The sequence below is a fragment of the Ctenopharyngodon idella genome, chromosome 9 (genome assembly GCF_019924925.1).
Source record: "Ctenopharyngodon idella isolate HZGC_01 chromosome 9, HZGC01, whole genome shotgun sequence".
Lineage (NCBI taxonomy): Eukaryota > Metazoa > Chordata > Actinopteri > Cypriniformes > Xenocyprididae > Ctenopharyngodon > Ctenopharyngodon idella.
The window spans coordinates 9,004,561-9,023,397 of NC_067228.1; the positions used below are offsets into that span (position 1 = coordinate 9,004,561).

At 35.6% G+C, this 18,837-nt stretch overlaps 1 protein-coding gene across 1 annotated transcript in view; it reads right to left on the reverse strand.

The window, feature by feature from the left end:
- vwc2l (von Willebrand factor C domain containing 2 like) overlaps positions 1-18,837 on the reverse strand; it is a 35,725-nt gene that overhangs the window by 16,570 nt on the left and 318 nt on the right. Inside the window, 3 exon segments of the mRNA XM_051906897.1 lie at positions 193-322; positions 11,552-11,653; positions 18,765-18,836. Of these exon segments, the coding sequence (XP_051762857.1) occupies positions 193-322; positions 11,552-11,653; positions 18,765-18,836 (304 nt within the window).

Below are 18,837 nucleotides of genomic sequence, written 5' to 3' on the forward strand. Positions count from 1 at the left end.
GTGCATAGAGCTGTATGTTTATACCACACCATCACTGCTTTTCATGAAATCTGATACATGCCAGTCAGCAGAACAATTCACTTTCCTTTGGGGAAAAAGTGGAGAGAGAACTCTAAGGAATTCTCTAAAGTACACCTTGCAGGTATTTTCATCTTCTCCATAAACCTATAATAGGAAATAGGCCGTTCTTACCATTTTTACAGATGGGGCAGCACTGTTCTGGCTCGTATACTGGGTTGACGCACTCTGGTACTGCACAGTCAGCGACCACACAGTGCACCTCGTTATTTGGCTCGCAGCGACACCATTCACAGGGTGAAGGCTGGAGAGACAGAGAAATATGGTACGGTGAGAGTCTTACAGCTAAGACATCACAGTGGAAGTCAACATGAAATCCAAACTGACCCTATTATCTAAATGTATGTGACTCTAAATGAAAATAAAGTATATGAATAAGTACAATAGCTTGCTTCATGTAACATATCCCTCTCCCTTTTTAACTCACCCCTCCAACCTCCTGGCTACTTTGTACAACACCGTTGTACTGAGTTTTTAATACTTTTAAAAGCAATCTTATGCGCTATGAAGACACTTATGCTTAATTGATCATAAATACAGTAAAACCGTAACATTGTGAAATATTACCTTTTATTATCAATGTTGAAAACAGTTGTGCTGCTTAATATTTATTTGTGGATTCTTTTATGAATGGTAAGTTCAGCATTATGCTGAAAAGAACAGCATTGTTTTTAAATATAAAACATTATAAATGTCTTTAATGTCACTTTTGATCAATTTAATGCATGCTGGCTGAATAAAAGTATTTCTTAAAAAAAAAAAAAAAAAAAAATTGACGAAAAACTTTTGAATGGTAGAGTATGTAACGGCTTTTTTCCCCTGGTTGATAAAACCAAGTCTTGGCATATATTTCTCTTATTCTGTTCTAAATTTATTAGATTTAATTTAGATTGTTTTAAAACCGGTGTGTGAACTCGGGGCGAAGGCTGGAGACGTGTCGACCTCAACCCCGACCTCGCGTCATTTGACGTCACTTCCAAGATGTCGGCGCGTAATGCTTCCAATGAATATGAACGTAAAAACAAATTTTAACACAAGACATGAAGTTCATGTAATGTTACCTTCATTTTTGCTTTTCGTCAGCTGTTTTGAAAGCGATTTTGTGTTATTTTTATTCTGTTTTGCCACAATTGACACAAAAACATGATATGCTCTTATCGAGTCATGGCGACATCATGTGGTCACAACATGTGAACGTGACGTATGAGTGACTGGAACGCACTGAGGTCTGAAGTGGGACATTTAAATTGTGCAGAGCTGGGTAGTAACGGATTACATGTAATCTGGATTACGTAATCAGATTCCAAAAATCAAGTACTTGTAATTAGAGTAAACTACTTTTTAAAATACACGTAATCAGACTACAGTTACTTTTTTATGGATTACATGATTACATATTATTTACACAATGGCAGTAAGTTGTTCACAATTCATTGATTCTCCTAATTTTTCATTTTTTTAAACGTTTATATTTTTTTCACAATAAAACTGCCGCTTATATACCTTCGTGATTCTTCGAGTTTTTCCGGCGGTGAGGGGGAAATATAGATAAAATATTGATGAATATGTATGAAATATATATATGAAATAATAATAATAATAATAAATGAAATCTAGATGAAATATTTGATGTAGCAGTGAATTTCTTGTTTTTCAGTATTTGTTTTTGTAATGTTGCGGTTTTCTAAATTTAATTAATTTTAAGTAAATTTTTAAAATCATAAGATGTGATTTTGTTTTATTAAGTGTTACTATCAGCAAACACTAACAGGTACATTAGTATTAGTATTTTGAAGTATTAACTGTCCATACATTGCACTTTAAAAATAATCTGTTGAGGCTCTTGTTGGTGAACAGAATATATTTTTTGGAATATATTTTTTCTTTGTATCTGTCAAAATAGTGCAAGATTATCCTACAATGTACGTGACATCAAATAACGGTTGGCACAAAAGTAATCTAAATGTAATCCAAAAGTAGTCAGATTACGTTACCAAAAATGTGTAATCTAAGAGATTATATTACTGATTACAAATTTTGTCATGTAATTTGTAATCAGTAACTGATTACAATTCATAAGTAATCTACCCAGCTCTGAAATTGGGACATTCCCACTCAAAACCTCATCTGGAACGCAGTATTCGAAAGCATAAAGATTACTTATGTATTGCATGAATTTACATTTTTGAAATCAACTTTTAATGACTAATCGCAAATAATTCCATCAGACAGTATCTAATCAGTGAAGAACAATTAGTTGAGATCGACAGATTAATATGCGATTAGTTTCTACATTGCATGTCTGTTTTAATATACACTCTACTCAACTTACTGAATATTACATGTACCCCAAAAGTCCATGAAATATTAAGTTCAAAACCCATATACTGTGCCTTGTAAAACTATTTAGGCTCTTAACCACTTCTGCTTAACACTGCAGTTTGGATTTCTGTGATGATTTCAGAAAGTCTACATGTAGTATTTGAATGCAACCACAGATTTTATGTTTTATGACAGTATAAAAAACAGTCCACAGATTTTAATATTCTGCAGAGCCATCTTTCGGAGTAATTGTGTGTACCAGCTTCCCACACAGTTCAGGTATGTTTTTAGTCCATTCTTTTTTGGCTGTTGAGGCTAGTTGAATGATGCTACTTCACAGTTGCTACACTATGATAATGTTTGATGGTGGGCAGTGTTAAATTTGCATTTCCCACATAGCTTAAAATTTTGGCTGATATCTTACCACAAAATCATATGTGCTAGCATTATTATCAGTTAAATAAAAAAAAAATGTTTTAACATAAAGCCCCATTTGTCCCCATTTGTGCCACAATATAGGCCAATGTTGTGCAGATTTGGTTGATTAGTGCACCTTTACACTATTCTGAGCTCCTGAACTCTGTAGCCCCTTCGAAGTGATCGATAGGCTCTCTCTGGCTTCTCTCACAGGCCTCCTTTATGTTCACTCAGAGAGTTTTGAGGTACGACCTTTTCACGGAAGTGTCTGGGTGGTTTGATGTATCTTCCACATCCTAATAATTGAACCAGCAGTGTCCACTGGGACATTCAAACTCTTGCATATTATTTTGCACTCTTATTCTAATTTATGTGCTTATTTTAACTTCCACAGTAGCATTTTTTGGAATATTCTCTAGTCTTCATTTTCACAGCAGTCCTTTAGAATAATGGTTCCTCAACTGTGGGGTTCCTCTCCAGAGAGTGTGGAAGTTATTTTAATGATTCCCAGGTAGAGGCCAATTGTGAGGCAACTTTATCATTGTTACGGCAAATGTTTCCCATGTATGCAAATTTTGAAATTATGCAACATGGGGACAGTGCACACACACACACACACACATACACATACACATACAGTGTGTATATATATATATATATATATATATATATAAAGGGCTGGGCGATAAAACGATAACGATATGTATCGCGATAGACACGTGATCGATATCAATAAAAAATGTGTTCGATAAAACGTTCAATATTTTTTTATTCTTCGTCGGAAGAAAACAGAGGTTGCGAAGCAAGTTTGGTTGCATTAACAAAGGCACTCGCTTTCTGGTAACCTAGCAACGTAGGGAGTGACAAGCTAACAGCCGATCATGTAACAGTATCAAGTTTGGTTGCGCCATATCGTTGTCTCGTGCTAGTCTGCTGGATTCCTCTTCAGTAACAGGCGACTGATAAGCAGAAAATGAGTGCCGCAGCGAGCGAGGAAATTGTAAATAAAAGAGGAAAAGTCAGCTCGCCAGTATGGCAGTTTTTTGGATATTATAAGTCTGACCGTAGTCAGACCAATGTCGTCTGCAAATTATGCAAGACCGTCGTCCCCGCCAAGACTGGTAATACCACGAACTTGATGTACCACCTTAGCCGTGCTCACCCTTTGGACCACAGCCGTATTCAACCAGCAACATCTGTAGCTGCAACACCGCACAACATTTTAATTATTTGAGTTTTCCATGGTTGTTGACATTTCTGTCTTAATAACTTAGGGGATTATGATCAGAGGAAGGTTAAGTTTAAAATAAAAATGTTTAAATGTAATATATTTTTCTCCTGGTCCTTATTTTAAATGGGTCATAAAAAATATCAATAATTATCGATATCGACCGATATGAAACACTGATATCGTGATACAGTTTTCAGCCATATCGCCCAGCCCTAATATATATATATATATATATATATATAAACAGCACTTTCTGGTTCTCGAATCTGATTGGCTGAGAGCAGTGCGATATTCCAGTGATAACAGCACTCCTACCTTTTCACCATTTGTATCACTCCGCTTGAAGCGACTGTCATGGCGGCTGAGCAAATCCACTGTATTTTTTACAAATACTACACTTGTACCACGAACAGTAGTTTTAAGAGTTTTTTAGGTGAGAATGTAGTTGTTTAGACATGAAAAATGTGACTCATATTTAATCATAGCGCCTATTTTACAATTTGTTTAGGCGTTTTCTGAGATGCGAGCTCCAGGCCGTCAGTGGCTGTTCAGTGCTCGTGTACCCACCGAGAACAGCTTCGTCACTGTGTCTTGTAGTGGGTAAACATGAGATATGATTCATAAAAAAGGACAAACTTTGGTCTTATTATTCTTTTACTTGTTCCGGAGCAAATCGATTGGGCCAATAATTTGATATTAAGGCTATATTTAACTTTACATCCTGTAGAGCACTGCAAAGGACGTTGTTTTAGGACTGTTATGGAAAATTCCCTTAACTGTAAAAAGGACAAATACAAAAATCACTTTCCTCAGCAGACATTCAAACTGATTTTATAATGGATATAATATTATGGACGTTGACCTAAAGAATGAATGTTATATGAGACACAGGTAATGCTCGCTCTGGCCATCACTCTCTCTGATGAAGAAATAATGACTAAATTTGCCAGCGTTTGTCAGGTTAGTGCAGTCAAATCTTTTCAAATCAAAATGTTTTGTTTTAAACACTTGGTAACAAGCAAACTAGGGGCCAGATTTACTAACAGCTTGCGCCAGCGCAAACACTCTTTTGGTGTTAGAAAACTACTCACAGGATTTACTAAAGACACACAGTGAACAATTAGCACTGAAAATGCGGCTGACCTTATTGCATATGCATTTGTAGGAGTTTCCCTTTCAGACGCAAAATTTATGTGAGGAGAGTTTTTAAATGAATCATGCAAGGTGATTTACTAAGATTTGCGCTAGTCAATTTACTGGTATTTGCGCCTACCTCTTGGTAGATTGCATTGGTGAATTGCTAAATATGAATTGCTAAATATGTTTTTTCTTCTCATGGAAACTGCTGCACCGTTAATTGAAATAATTTTTTCTGCTATTGTTTATTAATCAATTTCTGATAAAACTGCTTCTAAATGACACATAAAACAAACAAGATGCTTTTCCAGTATATAATAGAATTAACTCTACATAGACTACCATTCAGAAGTTTTTGATATCAAAAGTCACAGTAAAGACATTTATAATGTTTCAAAAGATTTCTGTCAAGTAAATGCTGATCTTTTGAACTTTCTATTCACCAAATAATCCTGAAAAAAGTGTAGTATAGATTTCAGCACAATTGTATTCAACATGATAACAAGAAGAAATGTTTCTCAGGCACTAAATCAGCATATTAGAATGATTTCTGAAGTATCATGTGACACTGAGGACACAGAAAACTAAGCTTTTCCATCACAGGAATAAATTACACTTTAAAATATATTAATGTACAAAAAAAACTGTTACTTTAAATTAATAATTCACAGTGTTACAGTTTTTAAAGAATAAATTCAGCCTTGGTGAGCATAAGAGACTTAATAAACATTAATGATGTATTAAATTGTAGCGCTGGGACTTTTTTGAATCCTCCTCTGGTTGATACAACCTGTTTCATTCATTAATTTCATGTATTCACAGAGGTGACACTGACTCATGCATATGTCAGGATGGATCATGCAGGACTGAAGGTCTCAGGGACAGACAGAGATTAGGACCCTTGTCCTGGCAGTAGTCATGCCCTTTAGTCTCTGCACACTGTGTGAGAGGCACGTACACTAATAATCCTCTGTTCTCCATTGATAACAGCATTCAGTCCAGTGGGACAGGGGCTTGTGAACTTGCCCATACAAATCGTTTGTAATTGTGCCAAACTCCTCGTAGGGCCAACACACGGCAAAAAGGCATACAATGGACACAAGCGTCTGCTTTTCATTGCTTAAATTTTAGAGAATGCTGAGATTAACATTTTCACTGAAGAACGGACTATGATCTTGAAACTTTAACTTCGCAAAAAAGGGCACTTGAGCAGTGTTTTAAATGGGTATTATAAGATTCAAAATGTACATGCAGTACTAAAAAAAAAATTATCATTACAAAGTATTCATTACATTCATTCAGTAAAGGACAAGAGGTTCATATCATGTTCTGCTGAAAAGACTCTTTATGTAACTAGGCCTGGATCCTATTATTGTAAAGGCTTTACTCTTCCTGAGATTATCTACTTATGGTATTATATATTATTCAGCAGCACGGTTCCAATAAAAATGTACGCAAATCAACTGAAAAGAAAAAACAGAGTCATTTCAGAGTACAATTTCCCTGCTGAAAAAAAGATTGCTTGGTCTTCTTGGTCTTCCAGTATGGCTAAGCTGGTGTTCAGCTGGTTTACCTGATAGATTTTCTTAGGCTGATAAGTTGACAAAAGTTTTCTCATAAAACAGGAAACAAGATCAAATTAATCAGGCTCAGGCTTGTTTAAGCACATTTTTCAATGGGTTTGAAATGCACTAAACACAAAGTCGAGATTAAATATATTAATTCAAAATGAATTATTATTATGTGTGTGTGTGTAAAATATATATATATATATATATATATAATATGCAATTTTTGGGCTCTAAAAGATAACACATTAATTTCTGTGATTTATATTTTTTCTTTAGAGCGTCTGGCCAAGGATGATCCGCATGTAGGTCTTCAATGCCATTTACTTGAATCAGGTTAACATTTTTACAGTTATTCTAAAATTAATATCAAACAAAAATTAAACAAGTAATCCAGTTTAATTGGTTAGTTTATTTAGCTACTTTTACAAATGTAATCTAAGACTAACTTTTACAAAATCTTTACTCTGTAAATACTCTCATTGTTAGGTGTGAGCCTTTGAGCTTTAATTGTTGTTAGCAGGTCCTCAACCCGAGCACATGCGCTACACTTCACCATAATGGTAACCCTCAAAAACAATAACAGAAACCAGAAACACTTTTACATATAAACATAAAAGAACATTTAAGCATTAACAAGTCTCCCAATTGTATCATCTTGATTAAAAAAAAATGCATTAAATAACATTTACTCTCCCTATCCCTATCCTGTGCAAAGCATGATGGGAAGGGGAAATCCTGTTTTAGTCTCAACTCAAATGGGTTAAGTAAAGTGGATGAAAAGAATTGTGTTTGCTTAACTTAATTTACTTAAGTAAATTAAACAAGCATCAAATTTTATTTTTTGCTTACTTAATTGAAACATGTTCTTTCAAAATGAAAATATTGAGTAAAGCCAAAACGCAACTGTTTCAAGTCAGTTTAACAATGCAATTGTTTGAATGAGAAACCTAATACAATGGTGTTAAATGAAAATGAATTTTTAAATAAACTGAACAGTATTGTAAAATCATTTTTTTTTGAGTGTAAATACTATGCAGAGTAAATACTATTGAGTGTAAATACTATGCATTTACATTATTCAGTTTCTTATAATAATTATAATTTCTTTATATTATATATATTAGTTTTTGTTGTTGTATAAAAAAATTGGAATCAAGAATTGTGAAATTTCACTGGTAAAATGTTATTGTCATAACCTTATTAAAATACAAGGTTACATGGATCAAAAACAACGAAAACAACAATTAAAAACAATAAAATAATACAATACCAAATATATTAATCGTGATTAATTACAGAATATATATATATATATATATATATATATATATATATATATATGTATATGTATGTGTATATGTATGTGTGTATATATATATATATATATATAACTTTAAGAATCATCTTTTCACAGAATGGCTTTGTTCTCAAATAGGTTACTGACTCATAGCTCTCAGAACTAATTATTCTAACACTAATTATTCAAAAGGTTTCAGTTCAGTTCACATCAGAGACAATGGTGTACATCTTCCACGGCAACTGGCGATTCATTTTGATGTTTGACCAAAAGTGGTTTCATTTACTTTGTCTCTTGTCAATGTCTCTTATTAACATGCAAAGCGAGCATATCCTGCATACTGTGATTAAGTCCCTGTTCTCTGATGGTAATTATAACAGTGCTACACATATATACAGTATAACCACACACAAACACACATATATACATATATATAGACTTGTTACTGTAAATCAGTGGCAGATGATGGGTTGATGCTTTTCAAAGAGCAAAGAGCACTGTCATCCATTGTCACTGACAAAAACTGTACCAAAGACAGTATAAGTGCTAGAAGAAGGTCTACTTATAGGAAAACATATGAGAAATCATGCCTTCCATGTAATCTTATAGCAGTCGCTACTGCTGTATAAATATATACATACTATAACATTGTTACTGCAGGAGCAAAGAGAGAGAGTGCTGAACGATATATTTGGTATTCTGCAGGTAGTGATCTTACTATGAACATTATTGAAAGGCAGATGACTGTATGAGCAGTGTTTTGTAACTGCAAAGGGTTCATGTGTAAAAGGGCGTCTGACATTTTCGTACTGTTGTCCGATTACATTGATTACTGCATGGATCATGTGATTAAAAAGATTTCATTTCTGAGGAAATGCCTATAGTATTAGGACTAATTTTACACCTGACCAGTTACATTTAGATTCGTTGACGCCGTGTGAGTCAGTTTAACACTGATGGTTTTATCTCGTCACGCCGCAGAGAATGAGGAAGCATACTCTTTTCTACTCCAATGGACAATGACTTCTTCAGCCTGGGCCTGCATTGTTTCAAGATCATCCAAGATTCAAGAGCTCTCCTGCTCTTGTGTGCTGTCACTGCTTAAATAAATGGTGATGAGCCCTTGGATGAGTACTTTTTGCATGGGTGTGAAGAAGCATTTTAATGCTGGTGACAGAGATGGTGTGAGATGCCAAAATGCTTCATTTATGGGATAATTTGCAATTATTGAGCACAACTATCTTTTCCCATTTATGTCTAGTCTATAGGGCCCTTTAAGAGAACAGTATTTTTGAGGGTGTTCAAATTGTATACACTACCGTTCAAAAGTTTGGGTAAGTTAAAGGGTTAGTTCACCCAAAAATGAAATTTCTCACCCTCATGTCAATGTTATGAAGTGACAAGAATACTTTTTGTGCGGAAAAACAAAACAGTTGATGTAGTGAACGCAGTGCAGGCTGCCGTGTTTACGTCCGAACGCCGGCTCAGTATTGGCCAGCTCCTGCATCAGCATCACACGCCGTTGTGCTCATGTGTACAGCGTCAGCATTTTTGGGAGAACTAATCTTTTAAGATTTCTCACCAAGGCTGCATTTTATTTGATCAAAAATACAGTAAGAACAGTTTAATTTTAAATAACTGTTTACATTTCAAAATATATAAAAATAGAAATTTATTCCTGTGAAGGCAAATCTGAATATTCAGCAGTCTTCTGTGTCACATGATCCTTCAGAAAACTGTTTGGTTACCAGCATACCTCAAAATATTTTCTTTTGTGTTCAGAAGAAGAAAGAAATTCATCTAGATTTGTTAAAACTTGAGGGTGAGTAAATGATGACAGAATTTTCATTTTTGTGTGAACTATCCCTTTATGACATTATTTTCTCACCTTTGTTTTTTTCCTATACCTACTGTATGCTTTTATATTTTTCATGGAACAAAAAATGAGAACTTTTAATGCAGCTTGTTTCCATATAACAATGGTTTTACAGTGATTATGAGTGTCAAGTTTTAAATTGGACAAAAAAAATTATCTAACAGGCACGACTCACGTACACAATGGCTAAACGTAGTTATTAACTGATAACACAAATCACACAAATCTATCATATGGCTTAAGAAGACTTAATATGACGCAAGTTTTATGTTTTAGGTCCTTATTGGACTTTGATAGACATGGTCACTTCTATTTTGTTTAACAGTAATTCTCATTTTTGTGTTCCACAGTCAAAATAACAACTAGGAAACATTCCAAATGGGTTTGGAACGCCATGAGGGTGAGTAAATAATGACAAGATTTTCTCTATGGGGCCTCACCACTGAATCCTGTGGGCATGCTGGCTCTAAAGTAGTAAAAAAAATATGTTAAAACCAGTTATATTCACTAATGGTGCCACTGATGACTCAGATGCACTGAGCTTGAGTCATCAGATCCTCATGAGATTAAGCACAGATGCTGAGCTACATCATTCTGGCAGCATTCTGGGAAATGTAGTTCCAGACATGGGGGTGACTAAAAGGCTCATGCGAAGTGCCTTCAGAAAATGTTAAAGGTCACGGTGGGTTGCAAAGGTTGCATTCCTATGTGACTATGTTAAAACAACACCAGGATCAGGAAATACACAAGACAGAGAGGATGGTGGGAAAATCAAGATACTGAAGTGACCATCAATTTCAACTTGAAGAATTTGGAATACAAGATTAAACTTGCTGAAACCATTTCATAGTTCCAGTTTCCGCTGGCCTACTTGTTAGCTTTTAATCAGTGTTTTAAATTAAAACCATGATGTTCCTCAGGCAGTTGGATCGGAAAATCAATTTAAGCAATTCATTTCAGGTGCTTTTTATAGCTTTTTCTTCTCACAGGTGTCAGAGTTTGAGTGAGTACAGTCACTAATTACTGCTCAATGTAGCATATGCAGATGAGAGGGCAACTTATTTTGCATGAATGTGTGTGTGAGAGAGAAAGAGAGACGTTATAGTTGAAACATTTCTAAGCGCTAAACCGATTACATATCTGTTTTAATAAAGTCACAGCCTCTTGACAGTGATAGACACTGCCTTGGTTTTGATGGAATTTAAATTGACATTTCCTCGTTGAATATTCAGCATGAAAAATGCACCGCCGTCTGTTCCGAGATGCCGAACAAAACTGGTGCGCTGTTCTTTTGTTGAAGTGTTGAGCGATATTTGTGACAAGACAATTCCAAACCTTGAGGAATGGAGAGTGTTATCTGATTCATTTACAAAACATGGTTTTCTCTGAATGCTTGAGGATTCAGCAAGAAAAATCCAATGAGGGTGCCCAGATATAAGACCTTATGAAAGGTTATGTCTAATTTTATTTAGCATACATTATCTATAAGCCATTCCCTCAAATTTTCATTTTCTCACCCCCTCTCACAGGTATTCCCCTTCCTGGCGATCCCAGGCACACAGACGGGATCGTTCAGAGCTCACATCCCGGCCCTAGCCTTTCTGCCTGGGATCTGAACTCACCCTATAGCTCCGGCCTCTTGCTTGCAGCTGAGCAGTGGCTGGGGGTGCGGCGGTGGAGTGGCTCCCTTCCATGGCTGCAGGGGGACCCTGTAGGTGAAACACCTACTGAGGGTAAGTTTCAGAGCTCTTAGGGAATATAACACAACAGCAGAAAAGGAACCACTACCCCCCAGAACCCCAATCCCACTGCCCCCTAAAATCACCAAATTTTAACACTTAAAGTAATAATGATCATATTGTTTTTATATGTTCTTACACTCCCAGTACAGCATATTTTGCTCTTGTGTAAAGTGGCCACAAAATGTATTTCAACACTTTTATTGCATTACAAAATATTAAGCCAAGTGGTATATCTGTAAAATCTTGTGTTAAATTATGTTAATTTTTATAATTAAAGGATTAGTTCACTTCAGAATTAAAATTTCCTGATAATTTACTCACCACCATGTCATCTAAGATGTTTATGTCTTTCTTTCTTCAGTCGAAAAGAAATTAAGGTTTTTTCTCCATATAGTCGACTTCAACAGGTTGAAGGTCCAAATTGCAGTTTCAGTGCAGCTTCAAAGGGATCTACATGATCCCAGACGAGGAATAAGGGTCTTATCAAGTGGAACGATCGGTAATTTTCTAAAAAAAAAAATATATATATATACTTTTTAACCACAAATGCTCATCTTGCACTGCTCTGTGATGTTCCACACATGACGTGATCACGTTGGAAAGGTCACGCGTGACGTAGGCGGAAGTACCGAGCATGTGTTTACAAAGCGAACATGCAAAGGCTAAGTCCAATGGCCTTTACAAAAAAAGTTAAAACAATGATGTCGTATGATTTTGAAGTTGGAGGGGAAAAAGAGATTTTCTCCTTCTTCACGCATGACCTTTCCAACATGATTATGTAATGCGTGGCGTATCGCAGAGCTAGTGCAAGACGAGCGTTTGTGGTTAAAAAGTTTTTTTTTTTTTTAGAAAATGACTGATCGTTTCGCTAGATAAGACCCTTATTCCTCTGCTGGGATCGTGTAGAGCTCTTTGAAGCTGCATTTAAACTGCAATTTGGACCTTCAACCCATTGGTAACTGTTAAAGTCCACTATATGTAGAAAAATCCTGGAATGTTTTCCTCAAAAACCTTAATTTCTTTTCCTTTGAAGAAAGAAAGACATAAGCATCTTGAATGACATGGGGGTGAGTAAATTATCAGGAAATTTTAAGTCTGAATTGAACTAATCCTTTAACTTCAGTTTTTATGCAATTATTTTCAATCAACTGGTCCAGTTCTCCACTACCATTTAAAAGTTTGGGGTTGGTGAGATTTTTTAATGTCTCCTTGTTCACCAAGGCTGTATTCATTTGATCAAATACAGTAAAAACAGTAGCATTGTAAAAAGTTATTTTAATATATTTTTAAATGTAATTTATTTTAGCAGTCATTACTCCAGTCTTTAGTGTCACATGATCCTTCAGAAATCATTTTAATATGCTGATTTGGTGCTCAAAAGCATTTCTTATTATTATCAATATTGAAAACAATATTGTGCTGCTTAATATTTTGTGAAAACAATGATACATTTTTCTTTGATGAATCATAAAGTTCTAAAGAACAGCATTTGAATTCAAATAGAAATCTTTTGTAACATTACAAATGTCTTTACTGTCACTTTTGATCAATTTAATGCATCCTAAAAGTAAAAATCTTACTGACCCCATATTTTTCAACGGTAGTATATGTATGCATATGCTATATTTGCTTGTTTGTGTGTATGTGTGTATTTTTTACATTTCTTTTTCTTTAAAATGATCTAATCCAATTATATACACCTTTAGGTGTTGCATAAATGTCCAAATACTTTTTGGAGCCACTGTATCTTCCACTTTGTATTACAAACTTGTATTTTTATATTATATAAAAAATGTTACATTTTCATATGATCTAAATGAGCTGGTTTGGCTTCCTAATACACCCTTCCTCCTTCACAGCACAGAGAGAAAAGGTGCAGGAAGAGCGCAGTGAAGTAATTGGCCGTTATACTTTATTCTCTCAGGGATTCGATTGACAGAATTATATGAACATGCTCTTCCTGAACTTTCACTGGAATATTGTATAAATCAAGACATGTTTTAGAAATGATGTCATCAACTCTGTTGTGTTGGTATAAATCCTGTAGCTCTTTCAGTCACCCTCAGCCTGAGAAAAGTGACATTTAATAAGCCACAAAGCTGTCCGGGTCAAGCTGGGTTACGCATGGGTCAGTGTGAATCGCTTTGATGATGCACTTCGATTCTTTCATTTCGAAATCCATCACTCAGCTGTCATTTGCAGTGATTAGTAACAACAAAAAGCTCTGCTGACTGATTGCTCTGCCTTATTCTACAGTGAAAAGCCTTCTCTGTGTGTGTAAGATTCATATCTCTGTGGGGCTCCTCCCACTCCTGCCGAGCCAAGTAAATACAGTCCTCGCCAAAGAACGGCTGAGGAAATGCCAATGTGGCCCACACCAAAGGTTACCCTGTCGGCTTCTCTTAATTGGATCAGCTATCAAGAGCCGTGATGCCCTTTGATTCCCATTCACAGCTGGACTTCAGTAGTTGCTTTTAATTCAAAGAGATCTCACTGGACGCTATCGAGCGATGATGCCTCGTTTGCTTAATGCGAAACTCAAATTCAGAGCAGAAACTGATCAAAAACGGATTTATGCTGGTTATGAATGGCTTCGCATTGTTTATGGGCTTTCTGTCAGAGTCTCTTCTGACGGGAGATAATCAGTAGAGTCAGATAAACGGTTTTAAAGGTAATAAAAGATTGTAAGCTGTCCTTCCACTCAAGGTTGGAGAGAACATGTGGGTGAGATGCTGTATTGATGGACCTGATCTTTTTATCAAACAGACTTACATGGGCAAATACATCTAGCAGAAACATGTGCTTGCATCACAAAAGGGCTAATCAGCCGCCTAACAAAGATGGATTTGATTTAAAAGTCTCAGAGACCATAATTAAATAGAAACTGCTTGACTTTGTCACTCTTTCCCTAGTAATGCCATTTAACTTTTATGTTAGCCATAGAAAGATTCCTTAGATGTTGGTGCTTAAATTAAGTGCTCTAACTTTTATAGATTTTAATTTGATTGGCAGTTGGATTTCAAAGCCTTTGAAAAAATTAAATACGCAGTATTTATTTACAGAGAAACAGGCCAAGGTACTGTTTGTGAACTGAATTTAGCTTGACACCTCAAAGACAACACTATATATTGCAATAAAATGCTGATTTTGTCAAAAGCTGGCCAGCCCCATGTTGATACAACAGAACTGGTGAGTGATAATATATCAGATGTTGCCGGATGGGAAATTCATCACCCAGTGTGAGACTGAATTACATAGACCTTCCACCCCACTGTAATCCTGATATTAAACATTGTTCTGGTTTTTATCTACTGGTAATATAGTCTAAGATAATAATCTTTGCAATACATTAAATGTCGAGAGACAGGTTGCCTAAAAAGGCCTGAATTTACATTATCTCAAGATTAAGCTCAATGAATCAGATGTAAGCATGAGATGAATGCTAATGATATCTTGTTCTCTGGAGAGAGAAGATTCAAGATACATGCAGTGCAAATCCACGAAAAAGATCCAAAGCATCACAATTAAGATTAAACGCATAATTACCAATGTGGCCCGTGAAGTACAAATGATCAGAAACATCAAAGAACATTTCTTATGTTCTGTCTGTTCTTTCTCCTTAATATATGATGTTTATCTTAAAATGTAATTTTGGAAATAGTATTTTGCTCAGTGTCTTTAATCAGTACAAATAAGTATTCAAATTTTAATATGAAATGTTATTAAATTAATAAATGTTAAGGGTTAGTTTGCCCAAAAATGACAATTCTGTCATTAATTACTCACCCTCATGTCATTCTACACCCGTAAGACCTTAGTTTGTCTTCGGAACACAAATTAAGATATTTTTTGAGCGTTACGAATCAGTGTTTCGAAGCGTGTATCAAACTGCCAAAGTCACGCCCCCCCAGTGGTGAACCATAGAAATTTCAAAACACTTAATGATGTAACGAAGCCTCATTTACTGAAATCACGTGACTTTGGCAGTTTGATACACGCTCCGAACCACTGATTCGAAACAAAAGATTCGTGAAGCTTCATGAAGCAGTGTTTTGAGATCACTCATCACTAGATATTGTTGAATAAAGTCATTATTTTTAACGTATTTTCATTTCATAACGTTAAGGTTGAACCACTCTAGTCACATGAACTGTTTTAAATATGTCTTTAGTAGCTTTCTGGGCATCTGAAAGTGTTTTGCTGGCAATAGAGTCCTCACTGAGCCATCGGATTTTATGAAAAATATCTTAATTTGTGTTCCAAAGATGAACGAAGGTCTTACGGGTGTAGAACGACATGAGGGTGAGTAATTAATGACAGAATTTTCATTTTTGGGTGGACTAACCCTTTAAATAATCAAATTAATGTATTAAAATTAATGTTAAACAAAATTACTGAGACAGAATAAAAAATGCTGCAAAAGGGTACAGAATTATCTCAAGATAGATGAAATCCATAAATGTTGCTAACATGTGCTGGAAACTCTAATCTAAGAGAGGTGCACTTGCGAGGTAATTTTGTGTCTGATGATTTATTGCTTTGCCCTTTGTTGATATCTAAAACTTTTATTTGAGTTTTGCAGTTGCTGAAACAGCTACTATGTTAACCCTAGAAAATGAGCTCTGTTGGTGAAAGTAAAAATTCTGTGATCAAGGGCATCTGTTGTGATCTCATCAGTCGCTTTCCTGGTGTTTCCTCCAGTTTCAATTCTCTGATGTTGTATGTTACAAAATAACTCATTTTGTGTGGTTTAGGGAATTAATACTTCTGAGAGTCTTTCTGTTATGTGAAAATAAAATATGTACCACCGGCTATTTGCATCTCTGCAGGTAGAAATGCATCAGTCCAAGTAAACAAGGGTCCTGTTGATGTTAGTTATGTTATGTTTTATATACATTATATAGTATTAGAGAAATATCTATTATTTGCAAGTGCTTAATAGACTACTTATGGTAAATAAATGCAGCAATATGAGGCAACTTGTTCCTCACCAGAGCTTACAACAACATGTTAGGTCTGATAAAGCGGTCATGAAAGCTACACTGTAAAACTCAATAAGTTCAGAATATTCAAAACATTTAAGTAAACTAACTAATTTTTTTTTTAAGTTAGTAGAACTTAAAATTTTTGTGACAAGTGGGGTGAGGCCGAGAGCCGTGGAAGCGGAGCAAGGCCGGTGTGGTGCACAGGTGTCTCTCATTAACCTTTTGAGCGGTACGGACCCACATATGGGATTTTTATTTCTGTGCCCCTAAGAGTACGGTCCCACATACGGGAATGTTCAGTGACGTCACTTAACTGCCAGATTCAAACTGTGCTTTCCTGCTTTGGCTGTGAGACAGACGCACTCAGCGCTTGTCATATTATCACAACTATGCGGTGTTTTCAGCCACATAATGTTTTTTTTTTAAGGTTTCAGATAATTAAATGCACATAAGCACCAGTAAAGCAATACATTTAGAGTTTGTAAAATACACACTGATGTCAGACATCAGTGGAAGCAGCAATAACAATCCATTCAAATATAATTTGCCGACGTTTATTCATATCAGACACACATAGTGGGCCTAAGTAACTATAAAGTTTATTATTCTTCCAGTTCAACAGCCACTTACTTGCATGTATTTTGGGAGAAACTGATGAATTCACCTGCTAAATGTGAATGACAGGCGGCAGCGGCCATCTCGCATCATAGATCAAGATAAAGATCATTTATAAAGGTTTTTAAACGACAAAACACACTCACACATATTTTACGGTTGCCTTGAAAAAAATCACTCTAGGGGAGTCAGCTAGAATATAGGGTTAACAATCACGTCACCGGCATCGTTCTGAGCCTCGCCCCACTCATCATAATGATAATTACAGTTCATTTACATAATCATCACATTCAGATCTTGGTTAAATGTTAGATAGCAAATAACACATGCTATTATAACTATCAAAGAGACTGTCATTATACACTCGCATGTATATAATCAAACAACATACAGTATATATGTGGTCTTAAAAGTTTTGCAGCGCATCCTCAACCTAACCACAGGCTCTACTATTCACCACAATGGTAACCCAATGCTAACCCCCTGTAAATCCCAACATAACACAACATTAAACACTAACTTATGTCTCCCTATGTTAATCTTGTGCAAAAACACACGAAATAACACTTAATTTCAACACTTATTTATACAGTCTGACGCAAAACAGGCTGGGAATTAGAAATCTGCTGCAACTCAACTCAGTCATATTAAGTTCAGTTTACTACAATGAAATTTTGAGTTCACGCAACTTTCATTATTATTTGAGTGAAACAAACTCATTTCATTTAATTTCACTGTTCAGTTTTACAGTAAATGCCTAATGTATTTGTCAGTTCTATGTCTTATGATTCTCAAGTTGGCAGAATGGTTCTCATGTATCTGTGTACGGTTCATGGCTCTTTTTAAGAATGCTTCAGTGCTTTGTTGCATGATTGATTGGTTTGCTTTCTTCCTCTGATCAATATAAATAACTTGAATCTAAAGTCAAGAGAAAATGCAAAGCAAATGGATTGCTTTGTCAAGTGGATTGTTTCTGTGGCACAGTTCTAATCAAATTACAGTTGATAGTGATGGATAGGGCTTATGATGAGCTGGAGTAAAACGAGCACAGAACTATCCCATACTGCACTCATGCACGGACCCACCCACACAAACTAATATACTGTATTTGAGCACATAGTGGTGTGCGATAGTGTATATGTATTCTTGAAAGCTACATCAAGCAAGATTCACTCTGTCTTACGATTTTGACAAGAGTTTGAAAAATATTGTCATGTAGAGCCAGACTTGTTAAACATGCAGACTTGATCAATTCAGTCTCTGTAAAGTACAATCCACCCACAATTCAAGAATACTGGAAAACCTTTGCCATTTAGACCTTTTATAAACAAAGTCCCTCCACTGTACATGGTTGAAGTTTCAGCTGGAGTGCAAGACGCACGTACTAATTAATGCAGAGGCGTGTGGGTTAAACAATGCAATGCTAAATTCATAAAAGAACCTCATATTCTTGCAATACTTATTCAGGTAATTAGGAGGCAGCGTGATCCTACCTTGAACTCCTCCAGGATTTTATAAGTCTTCCCTCTGTATTCACAGAAGTTTTTGACCTCCTTGCATTCAGGG